Raw genomic sequence first — 18,855 nt, forward strand, 5'->3', positions numbered from 1 at the left:
CATTTCTTGAAATGTTCAGATGCAACTAAATGTGTCTGTTTAATCTGCTTTTTTTAAAGGGTATATAAAACATGTTTTGGTATAATCACAGTGAAAACGATACACTTAGATGGAGTAAATTCCTGAGGCGATTTCTTTAAATTCCAAACACACTCACGTCTCCTCTGCTTCTCCGCTTTCCTGACAAACAACACGTAACCAAATGAAATCTGACCTTGCGGTACAGTGTGTGCAGTTTAGTCGCTTGTTGGGGCCGTTCATCCTTGTCGCGATTGTCTTGTCTGTTTACAATCAATATTTTTTTTTGTGCGTGTGGGAATTATTATGGTAAATATTCTGTTGGCAGAGCAGACCAAGATAGAGCATAGTGAGCGCAGGATGAGATCGAGGCTAACATCATGCATGAACGCCTGAGAGAACTGCGGTGGAGTCTTCCTCGCGTCCTCCAGTCAGAGGTTGAATGTGTCTCGGGGACAGAAAGCGGAACAGCGGCCTCCTCCTCCTGATCACCACCAGCATGAGGCAGTGACGAGGACTTCATCCAACACAAAGCTTATGGCTTCTGACAAGTGTGTGAATGGGGAGGTATCAGGGTCAGAAGTCCATGGAAGAAGCATTTATGGAAGAGAGATTCTGGATGCAGCACACATATTCTGTTTTGGATGGTCAAAGAAGGCCAAAAAAAAGTTAAATAATTTACCTAAAATTTAAAATGACCATCAAAACTAAGACCAAATAGTGCCAGAAAAACAATGCAGTTTTACATGCATCATGTCATTTTTCTTCAGCGAATTTAACACCTGCAAGTGTAATAGTCGGTGTTGACATGGGAGGAGTAGCGAGCGAGATGCCCAGAAGCAAACTGCAGCGCAAGACTCGATTAACATTGCACCTGTTGTGATGTGTTTGAGGACAACGAGAAGTGTTGCAATGCTGTGACACGGTGTGTCTTTTTTACGCTGAGGACATCCTTGTGTGTTTTAAGGCTATTACGGACTGTGACACGTTTTTCTTTGGACAAGATGTTGCAGCGTTGTGAGGAGAAATAATATGCGACCATCTGCATTTATCACATCCTTATCTGCATAAACCTAACCGCATGGTGATCAATGAGGCCCTAGCCTTGTAGCATCTATAACCAGGACATATAGTTCTGGTAAGCCGAAGCCAAACAAGCAGCTTTTCATGTTAAATAAATTACATTGTGGGTACAGAAACACATATTTGTTGTTTGCAGAAATATGCATCCTGGCGACTGGGTTGCCTGGCGACAGTTAAACACCACTGTAATTTTAATTAGTCAACAACTTAGATCAGGCAATGATGTGTTTCACATTCACTCGTGTCCAATGTCTTATTATTGTTGCGTAATCTTTTAAAAATAAGAGCCAGGTGAGGGGAAATACTAAAGATACTGAACACTTAAGCCAATAAGTCAATGATATTGTTATTTTCCTCACCTGGCTCTTATTGTTTGTGTGTTTGAATGTGGATGGATTGTATGATTCATACTGTATGTGGTGATAGGCATCGAGTGCAGCTGCAGTTTTAGATTAGCCAATGCAGGTGCAACATATATAGCACCTGTGTTGTGAAGAGCAGGATTCGGAGTAGCAGGTGAATTCTCTCCTGCCTTCTGTTCCATTTGCTTGTTGTTTAATTGTGAGCTTGAGTGAGTGTGTGCATTGTGTGAATTTCAAGCCTGTGCATGCCCAAGCGTGTACACAATGTGATTCAGTTGCTTGTTTTGCGTGGGAAGGAAAGTGTCTCGTCGACAGTGTTATGACAAATTGCAGTACGAAGGAGATCAGCAGTCATGATGTCAGCAAAACCCCTTGCAAATTATATGCTCTCTCTTTCTTCCCCTTTTGTTTTCTACTATTACCAGTGGAGCAATAATATTAATGGAATCCAGAAATCAATAATGCAATTACTTTGTAAAACAAAGCTTTCCCTTCCCAAACTGTTATTGGTGATTTTCGTATTTTACAGCTTCACAAAAAAAATGGGTCCGAGTTTAAATGAGGCTGAATTAAGGATAAATGGTGAAAGTCTCTGTCAAGACGGCAACAACAAAAAAAGAGTAAAGGAAGTTAATCGCCACAATTCTATATAAAAGGGTTCATTTGAAATGTCGTAAAGTAGCAAAAAGGATTTTGATTTGAAAATGTTCAGTTTCAGTCAAGGCGGTATTAAATTCAGTCAGAGATGTGAGAGTCCATTCATGATACCTTTAGAGAGCACTTTAAGAGCGCTCTCAAGGAGTGAACAAGAAGGATGATTCCTCTCAACACACTAAAGAGACAATAATAGTATATATATATAGATCTCTGCATACACACTCACACAAACTTGACAATGTATTATTACCCTGACTTTTAGTTACTTGTGGTCAATCGCTCATCGCACTGCTCATCGTGTGGAGCTAACGGCGAAGTTAACGCGCGTCTCTGCAGATTAATTTGTAAGTTCACCATCTACGGCAAAAATACTTATGTATGTTGCTTTTCACACGCTTTGGTGTCGCAAACCTATGTCCGCTTAGCACCCTTTCGTGGCTACCTGGGTGCTAACTAAGTACTAAGTGGGCATGGGCTTTACGTGGGCAAATGCAGGCCCCAGATAGGAAACAACCCATGTACACCAACACGGATGGGACCACCATGGAAACAACTAATAACCCTTATCATGGACATGCTAGCTAGGGATATTAGCTAGTGTTATTTGGCTGAGCAGCACCATCAAGTGTGAATAACATAAAGGTGGTATATAATTGAGGGCCATTTTTAAATATATGACGTATCATAACCAGTGTAATTTGTTTTTAGGGCCCCATTAAAATACCAGGATGAATAACATTATAGTGAAAATATCGGGTATAGTAGCATGGAGGCTTTGGCTTCACAGCAGAAAGGCTCGTTCAGTAATGCATCCCTGCTCAGGATGGTTTAGCTTGTGTTTTCACATCAAAACAAACAAAGGTACAGTCTTACTTTGGATTCAAAGACTATCTAAGGGAAGGCTGGACAAACAGGTTTAGAAAGGCTCAAGGCAACACAAGATACAAAATACAAAAGAGGTCAAAAGGCTACTCATAACTAATCTTGAGATAAGGGTAAGGACAGCTGGAGGGAAAATGATAAACAGGTGAAACACATCGGGGGCGGCAGGTATTCACAGCGGAGGGAAACTTTACAGGAAGCAGACTCTGAAACGAGAGGCGATGGTAATTATTTCAAAATAAAACAGGAAAAACGGAACACAAGACTACTGGGGATGTTCCATATTTGAAGTGACGGCCTGAATTTATATTCAGAAGTATAACACGGGGAGGATGATTGTATCAGCATGTGTGTATCAGCACAGTAATTAGTGTAAAATGTCAGGTTTTATGCGACACCGTGCACCTGCACAAATGTGAATGGATGACACCACTTAGGTAGCTGAGCAGATGATGAATGTGCCGCTAATGGTGAAGCATGAAGTGAAAGAACTGATGCCAATCAGGTAATTCAGTGTATGTGATTACTTTTTTTTAACTTATTAAAACTTTTATCAGCTTAGACTTACATCTGTCTGACAGGCAAACAATTTGTGGAAAACATAACTCAAATATTTCCCGATCTCTAGATGCTTGAGTGCAGGTCAGGAAACTTTTTTTCTGACCAAACCTGATCCAAACGAGAGCATCTGACTAACAGCACAATTCCCTATATTTCACTTAGTGAGTGTCACATGTGTGTTGGATATTATTCTGAGAAACAACAAAAATGTTTATTCACTTTATTGCAAAGGTCTAGGGTGAGAAGAGTAAGTAAACTCAATTTCCATTTATATTTTTGAATGTTGATTCAATTCCTACCAAAACAACAGTGTGAACAGGTTAAGATCTTACTGTGCATTTGCGAGCAGGGGGACTATTTCTTGGTCAGGAGCAGGGCATTTTAAGTATTCTCGCTGTCACTGTGAGGTTGCTAGGCAACTGGGATGACTCTTGAATAATGGTGACTCAATTCTGGTCCTGTATAGTTAGACTTAAGGCCAGTTTCTTGTATGTGATGAACATTATTTTGGACCAATAACACTGAGAGTTTATTGAGGATTCTAATGCAGGAGAAAGAAGAAAACACATTGGCAGTCACATTATTGTGGTTTAAAAAGTCTATATATGAAGTTAACAAAGCAGCTTCTCTGCATTACATTGTGCCAATCTGCTCTCCTGAAGTGTCAGAGTGTCAGCGACTACACGCTTGCGTGGTAATTAAGCATTTGAAATTTACCTGAGGAACACTCACAAGTATCAAAGGTAAAATTAGATGTAGAAATGAGCACAGAACAGTGCGTGGCCTTGTTTATAGCACCTCTCAGCAGGTTAAATAGGATTTTCACAAATGAATCATGCGACGTCTGTTTGATGTTGAGAAACTGTCGGGTGCATCTTCGTGAATCTTTCACAACTATAGCTGTTAGCGGCGTGTATTCGTGTGTTTTCTCCACCGCAGTTGTCTCAAACTCCGATTTGACTCCAGCCCTCCTTTTGTTAAGCCTTCGCTCGTATAGCTTCATTTACAGAATTGATGTGTTCACATATATGAAGGAGGCCTTTGAAGGAGGAGGAACCAAAAAAAAAAAAAATATGCCTGCAATGCAATTGGTATGCACAGAATTCCTTTTGATGTCTCTCAAATGAAAAGCCTCTTTGTGAGCACTGTAATTCCCAATTCCCCCCAAAAAATAATTTCTCCTTTTTCTAATGGTCCAATACGTTTTTAAGAAGGATCAATGTCACTTCAGATTAAACCCCCAAAAAAAGGACAAACTGTAAAGAACTAAAACTGCAGCACTGGGACCTGGTTGTGGTTTGCTTGTATAGGTCGTCCAAATAAATGGAATTTGGTGTAACTTACTGAATGAAGCATGAAGGACTTTTCTCCCATTTTGCACAATTCTCTTTGGGGAGATCCTTGAAATAACTTTGAGTCCACATCAACCAACTGTTTTGCGCAGCGGGTTATTTCAGTATCTGGGGTAACCCAGCTACAAAACACAACAATTTGTTCTCGCTCAGGCATTATTATTATTAATGATGTGCAAATGTTTGTCCATCACTGTAAGGTAAATGCAGTTCATTTTCCCTTTATTAAATATCTAATTACATTTTATCATTTTTCTCCCATGCAATGTCATTATCATTTTCCTTTTGTCGGTCCTGTTTATTTTATGTAATTGAATATAAACCTCCCAGAGTTTTTTTTTAAATTGAAATAACCTGGAGCTTAATATGTTGTGGCCAGTTCTACGCATACAATAAATAATATACTTTCACATAAAATCATGAAACACCTATAATGCTGCTTATATTTTTCAGTCAAGTCAAACAAAAACAAAACAAACAAAAAAAACATTGTTCTCGTGACAAAATTGACTCCCATAATCATAGCAAACCATAATTAACCTTTTTTGTTTGTTTGTTTTCTTATTTGCATATTCACACACTCACCCTTAAGGTAAAGGGAAGGCTTATCTGAAGCATGAAATAGGATGGAGGAAGATTAGTTTTCATGCACATTTTTATGTGAATTCATACACAAAATAAAGCACTTTGGAGAAAATAATATATGCAGTGAATGTGATACAATTGGCATTTAAATATTGCTATAGAGAAAAGTTTTGCATGTAGATCGATTGTGGATTGTGCATTAGGTCATAAACCACTGATTTAGTTTAAAATACAGGGAAATAAACCAATATAAAGTGTGACATCCCTCACTTTCTCGTGCATATCAATATTTATGCATTTGGTTTATACATCACAGTCTTAATCCACAGTTTGGATGTGCGGCGCAATGGTCTGGACCAAACTGCCGCAGAGACATTATCATGTGTGGGTTAAAACAGCGAGAACAGAGCAATGGAAGAAAACTGTATTTAGTGGAAAACCATTACCCCTTGACAGAAATGGCATATGAATGCAAATGTTTCGAGCGCCCACAAAGTCAAGTCTTTCATTTTTTTCTTTTTCTTTCCCTCTGTTCGTTCCCTGTGACATTCACACATCATGTCTTATGATGTGTGAAAGTTGCAGCAGCAAGAATAAGAGACGAAGAATAAGATAACCTTTATTTTATGAATCTAGTACAAATCAATTCAAATGGCTTATTTAAAAAAAAAAAAAAAAAGGCGTCAGTTTCAGTGTTATTTATTAAATTACATGATTTGCTTTCAATGTGTGCAGTTCATGAACAATCAATTGACAATTGACAATTATGTGCCATTTTTGAGGAGTTTCTACCCAAAGTAAGTAATTTAAAACTTGGTTAACATTGAAGTTAAACTCAAAAATGTGCTTCGTATGACCATGGTGGACAATTGAAAAAAAAACAAAAAACATTCTGATTCAAAATGATGACACATGTCCTTATATAAATATAAAAGGTTAAATCTAAGCAAAAACAGCAATCCATCCAATGAGGTGACTGTATAGTTATAAAGAATTAAGTTTGTTTGTTTTACTATAATAACAATAATAATAATAATAATGCCCCCTAAATTTTACCCACTGGACCTTTAACAGGGTCACAAAGTGGGCCTTTTGTTAAAGTGGGGTCAGGCTCTCACTCTGTGGACAGCCTTTATTTAGAAGGTCTGCAGTCCCCAAAGTATTTTTCCAAAAAAGAATAATGACATTGAGGTTGATCTAAACAATGGTGTAAGTGGGCCAGAGTTGACATCGCACACAACGCTACTTAAAGTAAAGTAAAACAACAGTGAAAAGAAAACTGGCTGTTGTGTTGCGGATGATCTGTGTTTTTGAGTTGACCTTGCAACAAATAATCGAATACAAACAGCTCAGAATGAAACCCACATTCTGCCTTCACAATAAAACAAATTACCTAGTTTAATGTCATGGATGATTGGTGTGAGGAAACAAAGAAATACTGAGGATTTGAGAGAAAATGAAAAGCACTTTTTTATGAGACTTTTTTTTTTAATATAAATTCACAAATATGAGTCTTTTGGGGGTGAAAAGGCAGTTTTGCTTCTCCAGACTGCTGCCAATAAATTACATTTATTGTCAATGTGAGGACATTTAATTTTCTCACCATACTCATACCAAAATTAATATATCTCACAAGATAAGCAGCAGCAGAAGAAGAAGAAAACGACGACACTCCACTAACCTGCTCAGCGACATAGTGAACTGATTGAACTAAATCTGCATTGCTTTGCTCAGTGGCGTGTTTCAACTGCATCAGCAGCTTATTCGCTGGGCTGACTCCCTGATTTGTTATGTCGGGCACCGAGTGGCGCCCTCGGGCTGCCTGTATGCTGTGATGGATCTGAGACACCCACGCCATGATGGACAGGTTGCGTGCTACAACTCTACCTCGCTCTGATGGCTGTCCGTGTAGCTCCTGCAGCCGCTCACCTCCGGCACTTTGGCTCGCTCGCAGGGTGGCTGACAGGTAGATGTGCAGCGAGTCTCCGACTTCACACTGTTATGGGTGAAATAAACCTGCCCTCTGTGTGTGTGTCTCTCTCGCTCTCTCTCTGTGTGTGTGTGTGTGTAGGACAGTGCAGCCAGTATCTCGCTGCACTGAGAAGTGTTGAGGGTGAAATAAACTCACGCTTCACTGTGAAACACAAAATTATTCAATGTGTCTTTGAGTCTGAACTGAAGTCTTAGACTGCACATCTGCATACGCCTGTGCTGTATTCCCCAGCTTAGTTGTGGCTCCATTCATAAACGTCCATCAAGCGAGCAGCACAGCAAGGCAGTGTGTCCATCACAGTTAAGCTCTCTCTCTCTCTTTCTCTTGCTCCCTTAGCCGCTCCTTCCTTCAGCTGTTCCCAACGGACGGAGATAAACACTAATAGCAGCTCGTTATATAGGAATACCAACATGAAATAGGCCTTAATGAGCTACTTTCTGTGGCATATTTTTCTCGGGGGAGGGGGGGGGCATTGTTATTGGTGGAGAATTGATTGGCAGCAGGCCGGCACCCGCGAGGGGCTCTGCGATATTTCCCGGGCAACGAAAGTTGTCGCAGCAAGGGCAGCTTTGTTTGGATTGTTCTGGCTTCGGGGGTGCTGTGGATTCATGTGCGCGGGCTATGTGTCTTTGCACGAGGGAGTTTGCTGGGGCAGCTGCAGGGTGCTTGGGGTCTGAACATTTGTCAGTTTCTATTTTGCCACCTTGTAAAGACAGTTCTTTATGTCTTTTTTTTCTTTATTTGAGAAAACTGTAACTCTTGAAAAAGGATTGAACTTTAAATCTGGAAAAAAAGTACGAGAGACACTCCATAAATCACAGAAGATGGCTGGTAGGTCAGGCGTGCACTGGTTGTCAGCGTTATCATGTCAAACAGTGGAGAAGCCGCACTCTTGTGCATCATGTATTCACAGAGGGTGTACTTGTATGTCTTGTATTTTATGTATATATATATATATTTTATTGCGTTACTCCACGTTTGAAATAATCTTGTGAAAATGCAGTTAAAAGGCATTTGATCTTTTAGATAAAATATCCTGTCGGTGTCCCTTTCCGACAAATGGCGGAACAGCCTATTAAATAAAATAATAAAAAATACAAATGAATGGAAGCCTCCTTCACCTTCAGTAGTTAATCTATGCACAGAGAACTGTAACCTAGCTGCACCTCAGTGGGGCTTTTTATTGTATGATTAAATCTAGGCACTCTCTTTATCCCCGTTTCTGACAGTGAGCAGACATCCAGTGCGGATAAACCCATTGTTTGTCACCTGCCCGGTGCCAAAATGGCAAGCACACGAATTCAATTCAATTTGCTCTATTTATAAGCACGATGCTAAGGCACTTTATAGAGAGAGTTTGCCCATATTATTATAATATTATTACCTAGCTAATAAACACTTTGCAACAGTGAAGGGGAAACAAAATGTGCCAAAGACTCTTTTGGGTGGTTGGGACCAAACCAGAGCTAAAACAGATGGACTTTTCCGTAACATGCAATCAAATAAATAAAAAAAATACTGACGGACTGGATTGTGAAAATGTGTTCTTGGGGGATAAAATACTTGCTGAAATTGTCATTTCTAAAGTGTCTTATGTTTTACAAAATGGCAACACAGACCAGAAACACCATCCTGTTTATTGTACATTTCTTTTGGTATCACGGTTTTAACAATAGGGACACGGTGTCCAGTGTTGCACGGCCACAAACAGCCTCAGTTTAACCTTTGAATTCAGGACACACAAATAAGAGTGATTTATTAGGACTAATTAAATGGAGAGAGCAACATACAGTAAATTGTCTTAAAAACAAAAAAATCTACCAATTTAGCAACCAACTTTTTATTCATACCCCTTTTTCCTGATAGATAATAGTCAACCTCATACCCAACTGTGGTTGAACGGTCCTCAATTTCTCCCCTGCTAGGTTGGAATAGAAGCACAATTATTACCAGCTGCATTTGAATCGAGCTAATCTGTGCATCATGCTGCAACACTCAGTCTGCACTTGTTAGATAAAGGCGGTCGGCATGCTCCAAGGCCAGGATGACTATCAAACAGCTTCAAATGAACCATCTTATCCCACAAAATAGACCCTGAAAGCAGCAAAACCCACCATGATGATAGCCCAGTGCATTGCATCTCCTTAAAAAAAAAAAGCCCCACAAGATGGAAGAAGATTGTGCTATTATTTAAAATTGGTGGACAAACACAATACTTTTCGCAATGGTGTGAGCCAGTTCTCCGAGCTGGAGGTAGAAAACAGCGTGAGGCCATTCATCTTTTAAAAAGAGTGCCTCAGAAAATTCACTTAGAGGTCATGTGGACATCATATTTTACGCTCGGCAAGGAAGGGATCTGAATGTGAGCCTCTTCCCGGGGGGGCAAGCTGCGTCCTGAAACCTGTGCAATATGTCCCTCCTTTAGAGGAAAACAACTTGTTGTCACAAATAGAAATGTCTGTAAATAGTTCCCAGATTATTCCCAGAACATGTTCGCCAACGACGGGAGCTCATTGTGCTTTGTTTGTGCTTGAATGTGTTGCGTGTCTTTTGCTTACACTGTGTTTGCGTGACATTGCAGGGAATTTGGCCGCTGGAAGGTGAACAGCCTGGCCCTGGAGAGACAGGAGAACAATGGCTTTTCCTTGCCACTGGATCCCGAGTTCCTCCAGACCATTAGGCAGCTGGGAAGGAGGCCCAGTCTCGGAGCCATCACTGACAACATTATCAGGAAATATGGAACTCACTTCCTGCTCTCTGCAACACTGGGAGGTAAAACAAGTTTTTTACTGACCTACCTACCTAAAACACACGAGGGACAGAACAAGTGTGAAAGGGTGTGGTTTCAGGGCTTCAGGTGACCCAGTGTTCAAAAAAAAGGATGAAAAAGCTGCGAATCCACTGGTATTTATATAAAATCAAAAATACAGCAACCTAAGATAGCTTTTATTGATCCCACAACTGGAAAATAAAGGCCACATTCAGACATTTATACCTGCTGTCCTAATAAGTTGGGATCAAATTCAGTTTAAAAAAAAAAAAATATCTGTTTTTATATTTCACCAGTGCTGTTTCTCTGTCAAAGTACTTTCTTAAACTATGAGCTAAGAACTGCAGAGTATAAAATCTGCCTTCCTCATACACTGCCACACAGTGTATGTGTGATCGAGATTTTCAAGTGTGGAAAATTGCTATGAAATGACCAACAGAGTAAGTAATAAATACAATTATATAAAACATGAGTTACATAATATAGACAATATGTTCATGATCTAAATATATATTTTTATGTGAATACCAACATGAATAACAAAGTGTTCTCCTCCAAAGATGTGATGTTTGACTAAATCTCAGCTCATCTGTGAAAATAGCATAATTATTGCTTGTTTGAGCTGACAAATCTGTGTGAAAATGTTTTTCATAAATGTCACTGGATCCTTTTATTATTCTATTAGTATTATTATTATTATTGTTGTTGATGTTATTGTCGTTATAACAATATTCACTGCAAATCTCCCATGGCTATCGGCTGCTCCATCTCCTCCGAGCTCCTTTGCTGGCTCTTTTCATCTTTTTTTGTTGTTGCATAAACTCATGAGGCAATGATGATGAATACCAACAGTATTTAAAATAGATTACAACGACAATCCTGCGCATTATGTGACGAGACCCCACAGCTTAAGCATGTCCCGATATAACCTATTTGCTTTGTAGCTTGTGACAATTAGCTTTGTAAGCATCCGAGGCCATTATAAACAACAGAGCTGGTGGTTCTATGTGGCATTTTAATTATCCCGTCCCACACAGAATATAATGATTAATCCGATCCTTATTCATTATTTCTGTATCAAAAAAAACAACAACAGCAAGCTGCTGTATAAGTCTTTTCTATGAGAATTAATAATCAGCTCGGGGAAATATATTTATTTGCTCTGTTGCTGACATGTAGATGAGGGGGATGTCAATTTGACAAATAAAAGTTCAGTGTGTTAGAGTTTGGGCCCAAACGTGATGATTTAAAGGCTGTGAAAACCAAAACACAATTTATTTTAAAGTGATTGTAGACTTTTATAAACGTACTGATGGGTTGTTGCCAAAAAAACAAACTGCACCTTTAAATCTAAACAAGCGGATGCTTATCTTTAGCTTGGCTTCGCAGCACAACACCTGCGATGTCATGTCTAATTGCACAGTGGTTAAAGCCCACACACTCACTCCAGTGTGCAGGCTCCACCTTCTATTGCACTTTGTATTAGCTATTATCACAGTGGTTCCCAATATAAAGGTTAGGATGGAGGAGATCCAGAGGTCATTTCCAGCAAATAAAGTGATTTAAAATGTCATTAATTGTTTCAGAAATAGACCTTCTGTTGCTTTTCTTTGACTCCTGAAATGATTTTGACACAATGACAAAATGACTAACATTTTGGGCAAAAAAAAAAATAATAATAATAATTTTCCGATTTTGGACGACATAGTATAGTATGACGTTTTTGTCAAATTTTGGACCAAAACATTTGTTGGTCCAAAATTACCAATTAAAAATGGTCACTTTACAGGTCAATTTACAGCAGGAATAACAACAACAACAACAACAACAACAAAATGTGCTGTGTTTTATGTCATTTGGGACAAAAGGGGACCCAAGTCTCCAGGTGCCATTATTCTAAAGGTCAGGGACTGAAATTTAGGAACGACTGTTAGCGCACATAAAATGACGCCATACTTTTATGGTTCATTTCATGGTCTTTAAAGCTTTCATGATTCAAAAAATAGACGAGTTGTTAAAAAGTTGGAGGCAAAGTGTTGAGCGTTATTCTGTCCCAAGTGCCAATGCGCTGTATGTTAGTGCCATATTCTCTCCTAATTAAAATCTGCGCCGGCGATAAAACCCTAATGCTGTTAGAAAAGATGTCTCTATTGATCCCGTCTCTGTCAATGCACTGTCCTCTCAGAGCTTTGGCTGGGCCTGTATTGACAGACAGCATCTCCATTTGTGCACTAGAGCTGCAGATTTATTATCAATAATGTTTGAGCGTGGGATAAAACAGTCCAGACTTTTGAGAAGATTCTCAGCAGCAGAAGTCTGGGTTTTCACTGCCCAGCGTATGTGACTGTATACACAAGCAGGTGTTCTAGGTTGACATTTATTCCAATGCCAACTGAGAGCACATTTTGTACGTTGCTGAGGGTCGAATGTTGATATGCGTATGTGTTTCTGCTCGTGTTCACAGGAGAAGAATCATTAATGATCTTCGTGGACAAGCGAAAGTTGAGCCGGACGACTGACGGAAGTGAATCCAATGGCACAGCTGTGACCCTGGAAGCTCTGCACCAGCTGGCTGCCTCCTACTTTATCGACAGGGAGAGCACTCTGCACAAGCTGCACCACATCCAGATCGCATCCACTGCCATTAAGGTAAAAGCCTGACTTTCTTTGTCACCCGTACTAGAGAGGAAAAAAATAACACATTCTCATTTGTTGGAAGCCTTAAATTGCTCCTTCGTTGGATTTTATTTTTCACGAATGGCTACAGAATTTCCATTAAGACATTGTTCAAATTAGATTTTGTTTCGGTGGATGAACATAATTATCTTATTTTTCAAAACAAGGCCAAGTGGTATAGATTAGCTCACGCACTATAGAATTAATGAAATCATGGCCAGTTCAGAGCATTCGGATAGAAACCATACAATCAGCAGGTTTAGGTTTATTTTAATTAGGCAACGGTTTATTTCCTCCAAATAAAGTGAGCTGTCAGTTAAATACGAAAGTTAAAAACATGTTAAATAGTTGCTGATATAGGCCTATATATCTGTGTGCAGTCTACAAGTGAGTTAAATTGAATGGGTCATAAAATGTTGCGTTGTCACGAAAGTCAACTGTGACGGGCAACATGTTTACTGGCTTTATAAATCAAGTGTGAATTATGCTTTTTGTACCTCACTCATTAGCTTCACTGAAACCGAAATACGACGTCCGCCTTTTTACAGTCTTTCCCAGAGATACATCAGCATGTAGACTAGTGCAGTGTTTTTCAACCAGTGTGCCGTGGCACACTAGTGTGCCGTGAGAGATGGTCAGGTGTGCCGTGGGAAATGATCCAATTTCACCTAATTGGTTTAAAAACGTTTTTGAAAACAAATAATATGGATATAAATATTCAAGACACTTTGATAAGAATGAATGAAAGAACTTATATAATATAGGTTACAGAGTATAATTTTTTAAACATTTTTGTTTGGTGGTGTGCCTCGTGATTTTTTCAAAGAAAAAAATTGTACCTTGGCTCAAAAAAGGTTAAAAAAAAAAACTGTACTAGCGGAACTGGGGATCAAACCTCCGACCTGCTGCTCGACCACTGAACCGCAGCAGCCCCGTAAGGCAACCCTCTATCCTCAAGGCCTTTCTGAACTTTTTGATTTAAAATAATTAAACCATCCATAGTGGACAGACTTTCAGACTCTGGTGACTTGACAAATCAGTATTTTTTCACAGGGACAGACGGCACTTGATGGCAAAATTTGGAGCTTGACGTACATTACAAAGAACAAGAAAGTAAAAAATAAATTAATATATTAATATGTCACCCTATCATAATCACATTTCACTATACCAGTGTGTGATGTATGTGAGGAGGAGGAGGATGATGAGAGAGCGCAAATTATCTTATGGGGAATAAATCTGCCTCCTGTGTAAAGTCTGTGGCTGAGTTTTCTCGGCCTATTTACACCACTGGATTTCAATGTCTGCGATAATGGTGTAACTTCAAGAGCTCAATATTTTTCTCAGGTGGTACTCAGAAAAAGTTTGAGAACCAGTGCTCTACAGGGAAAATAATAAATCAACACTGAGCAGCCAACACACTGTACTGTATAAACAAAGAAAAAAGACCTATTGAATTGCTTGTTTTTCATTTTTTATTTAGCTGCTTGATGACAAACATACCTTTTACATCCCAACCTTCAATTATAGTATTAACCTCACGATGCTTTCATGTGATACCGGAGAAGACGCGTCGCATTTTGCACAGTCACAGAGTGAAGGGGAGGTCAGCCATGAGAGGAGATGAAGCGAGCGGTATTGTTGACTTCCCTCCCGACTCGTTCATGTGTGTGTGTGTGTGCGTGCAGGCTTGTTATTAGGAGGCCACAGTCTATGCATATCAAAATATGCTTATGATGTAAATATCACTCCTGCATCTTTTGCCGCCTAATACCTTCAGGGTGTGTTCATTCATCACTCTGTCACTAGTTATCACGTGGAATGAATTGAATGCGGCTACAGTTTGCCCTTCGTGGCTCAGACTTAATTCTCTTTGCTTTGTGGGGAATCAGGCTCCTTATACCTGGCTTTGCTGTGTGTGTGTATATTTGTTTGTGGTAAACAACAGATTAATGTGACAGAGTGTAGGTAAAATTGAAAACACCCATCTGGGACACTGTCCTGCTTCCCGTTTGTCATACGATGCTGTATCTGTGCCAATGGGACTGGATGCATCACATTAACGCCTCACGACCAGCAGTTCTTTGCAGTATTGATCTCATATTACCTATGTTTACATCTGTGGTAGAGTCACTTTGCTGCATTGACATTTGGCAAACGTGTGCTTTGGCACGAGACAATGGTTAGACTTTGTGAGGCAAAATGCGATAATGTGAAAATGACCTGAAATCAATTGAGCGTAAAATAGATGAGTCGAAATGGAAGAGAAAAATCTCAATTCAAGAGATCCATTTAGTGGCATTTGCAGATTTAATGGTCTTCAATAGAAAATGGAGCTGGCTCAGGTGTCATCGTATGACTGAAGAAAGGTCACGGAATTAAAATATCAATTTGGCAAAAACACAAAGCCATTATTATGTGATGTGATGTGATTCCAATCCATATTATAGCAGCATCATTACCCTTTCTGCTGAAAAAAAAAAAAACTACGTAGCTCAAAAACAGGAAAGATAGGACTTCAAAAATGAAAATCATGAACCCACGGGCAGCAAGTCAGAGACCTCTGCTTTCGTCTTCTTCCAATAATTGCCAGCAGGCTGGACCTCTGCTGACTTTTCACCTAAATAGGCACCATCACTTGATGGTATCTCATGTGGAAGTGCTCTTTAAAAACAGTAAATACTGAACTAAACCTAAAATGACGTTTACACGACAACGCTCCAGGGTGAAACCGACAAAATATTTTATCAAATTCGCCTTTCGTTTAGACGGCGACTGCGTTTTTGGGGCTTAAAAACGCAAAGAAATGAACCCATCCTCGAGAGTGGAAATCTTAAAAACGCTCCGCCGCCGCGTTACCATCTAAAGGGTTGAAAAACGCAAAAGTGTTCTCTGAGCTGCTCACGCTGGCTATCCCTCCTGTACGCGTTGACGTCAGATCCATGTGCAGTACAGACAAACAACAACAAACATGTTGGATTAGATCCATCAGTCCGACATTCAAGTCGCCTTAGCTGCTCTGATACCTATCCAGGAGTCATTTTAGCAATTACGCCGAGTTAATGTTGTGGTTTTTGACTGTGGGCGACTCAGCGCTACTAGAGAGAAGTAGAAGGACATTTCAGCGCATGCGCGCGCTAACCCTTGTGTTGTTGTATGACAGTGCTTCACAGTGCCACCTAGCCACCTGGCATGCATACTACATCAAATTTGACACACTTTTGCGTCACCGTGTGCATGCAGAGTGCCACCCAAAGACGCTCGTCCAAACGCAAAATAAAAAGTGGTAACGCAACGCCACTTTTGCAGTTTGTGTACAGATCGTTGTCGTGTAAAGCTAGCCTTGATCACTATTTAACGACACAATGACAATGACAAAAAAATATATATATATTTTAACCTTATAACATTATTATGAGAACCTTTTCTCTTGTCACCCAATACAAAACACAACTGCAAAATGCAAAAAAATCTAATGGATTTGCTTCATCTCATCCAGTCTTGGTTTTAAAAAAGACACAAACACAAGATAAATGCTTTTTTTTACAAAATGACACATTATTTGGTTTCCACACTATACTGTGTAACTGAAAGGGGCAATTGTTCCTCATACTCTAGACTTGGTATTGTTGTTATTTTGTTCTCACATATCATTTCTGTATCTTGGCCCTTTCTCCCTTAAAGGGACAATGTGTAGTATTTATGGGTTTATATAACCCAAAATCCACTTTTTTATACATATTATGTGCTCCTGCATTGTCTAGTCGCTGTATAATAGTTTTTGTTTCATTTTCGTAGTGTTTCAAAAAGTCATGTTAAATAACATGGTCACGGGCCGCGGTTGCATAGCCACTGTTAGCAGCGAGACCCCATGTTTCTACCGGAGCCTGTAAGGACAAACGCGAGAGAACAAATCAAGCATCTCTTTACTTGTAGCGGAAGTCCCGCCTCCACTCTCTCCGCTTCGTCTGCTACGGCCGCGGTAGCTCGCCCTCTCCCTCGCCTCACGAACCTCATCTGCTGACACGGAGAAAGACGACGAGGACGACATTTGACCAGCTGCGGATACCGTATCGCTCAGGAAAGGGAGGGGGTGAGCAGAGGAGCAGTTCTTTGTTGTACATTTTAGCCTCTCCTCTAGATGGCACTATAAACTACTTACTTCACCTTTAACAAAGACATTCTTGATCTCAAGGGACTTTCTGGTTTCGTAATGCATACACAAAATGAATTGACAACTATTGTAAGTAGCTTTAAATTCACAAGCTAGTGTTACTAACAAGAAGCCAAGAAGATCTCCAGTAAGAAGTAAACACATTGCTCTCTATGTCCATCATTAAGGCTCTGAAGCTGCGGCTTAAAAACACTGAATCGCTTGCCTTTTTCTGAATCGTGGCCCATTTTTCATGGACTTGCACTTATTGATGCGTCACTATATAGCCCATCGGAGATAAAAACTCCACATTCTCTAAAGTGAATTGGCAAGAGGACATAGAGCTGATTTGGCAGCCGCCACTGAACCAAGGTCCTGCTTAAAAAAAAACCCCGCTGATTGAGATGAATAGAGTGAAAGTCCTCTGGGGTACATTTGTTTGTGAGGCATTTTTCAGGAGACTGATGTCAAATATTCTCAGCATCAGCAGCCTTTAATTTTGAACAGGTTTTTCTTACAAGGATGAAGATGGATGCCAAAACAAAGTCTGGTTCCCTGCTTTAAAGAGATAACACATTTAAAACGTCTGGCCTGGAGACCTGTAGGTCTGCGCACATTAGCAGTGGAAAATAATCAAAGACGGGGAAAAAAACGAGATAGTGTGTGTGGGGAGGGTGGGGGGGGGGGGGACAGATCCTCTGTTACAGAGCACGATGAATCAGCTCTTTCATTTCAGTAATTTGCTTTTGCGAGGTCGTTTTTCAAACACCTTCTGCTACGTCGATGGGGGGGCTGAGCGGCGGAGATGAGGGACAGGACGGACGTTCTCAAGCAGCCCTTTTCTTAGCCCCAGGACCGCGGGGGCACAGAAGGCACAGCAGACCGAGAACGCTGCGTCAAATATGTGTACTTACCTTTTGATTTGCAGCCAAGGCTCTGCCACATTGAAGATTCATTAAGCTAAAGTTCGGGGAGGAGAATATCATTGACAGGGAGGAGAAGTAATCAGGAATGTTTGACCCACTTTGCCTGTTTGAGCCCTGAGTGTTCAGTCAGTCAGTCACGCAGCATCGCACTTGATTTACTGGGAAAGCAGAAAAAAACAAAATTAAGCTCAGATAATGGCTGCTGTGGGTTACAGGCAGTCAAGCCTTAGACTCTTCATCATCATTCAGAATGAAATGATGACGATTCTCTGTTTTTCAGCGCTTTTACATAAGCTACACACACGTTCTATTGCTTGATATGCTGTAATCAAAGAAGCCTGGTTGTTTGGTAGATACGCAGGCATGAATCAATGACGCTGCTATCCAACCGGAGTATTTGACACGTGTTATGATTGCGCTGTGATTGGAAATTGGTACAATTGGACAAAATCCAAATCTTGATTTTGCTGATTTTGACAAAAATTATCTGTCATCAAACAGAACATATTTTCCTCGTCTGAAGAGAAGGTTTTTGCTGCACTGCAGTATTTCACAGACAAAAGATGATGTACATACACTACCGGTCAAAAGTTTGGGGTCACCTATACACATTTTTTTTGTATTTTCCGTTAAAAGTCACACTTTTATTCATCAAAAGAGTTGCAAAATTAATAGAAAATATAGTCACGACATTGACAAGATTAGAAATAATGATTTTTATTCTGAATAATAATTTTGCCCTTCAAACTTTGCTTTCGTCAAAGGACCAGCAAAACTGTTTTCAGCTGTGCTGACATAATTGCACAAGGGTTTTCAAGGCTTTTCTAATCATCCAAT

The 18,855-nt window shown here is 39.9% G+C and overlaps 1 protein-coding gene across 1 annotated transcript in view; it reads left to right on the forward strand.

Annotated features, from left to right (window-relative positions):
* Window positions 1-18,855, forward strand: part of brinp3a.1 (bone morphogenetic protein/retinoic acid inducible neural-specific 3a, tandem duplicate 1) — a gene marked incomplete at its 3' end in the record, with an annotated part of 54,291 nt that overhangs the window by 7,667 nt on the left and 27,769 nt on the right. Inside the window, exons 3-4 of the mRNA XM_083888537.1 lie at window positions 10,075-10,265; window positions 12,728-12,912. Coding sequence (XP_083744663.1) covers window positions 10,075-10,265; window positions 12,728-12,912 — 376 coding nt within the window. The remainder of the gene's footprint in view (window positions 1-10,074; window positions 10,266-12,727; window positions 12,913-18,855) is intronic.

This window comes from Microchirus variegatus, assembly GCF_963457635.1.
Source record: "Microchirus variegatus genome assembly, chromosome: 4".
Classification (NCBI taxonomy): Eukaryota; Metazoa; Chordata; class Actinopteri; order Pleuronectiformes; family Soleidae; genus Microchirus; species Microchirus variegatus.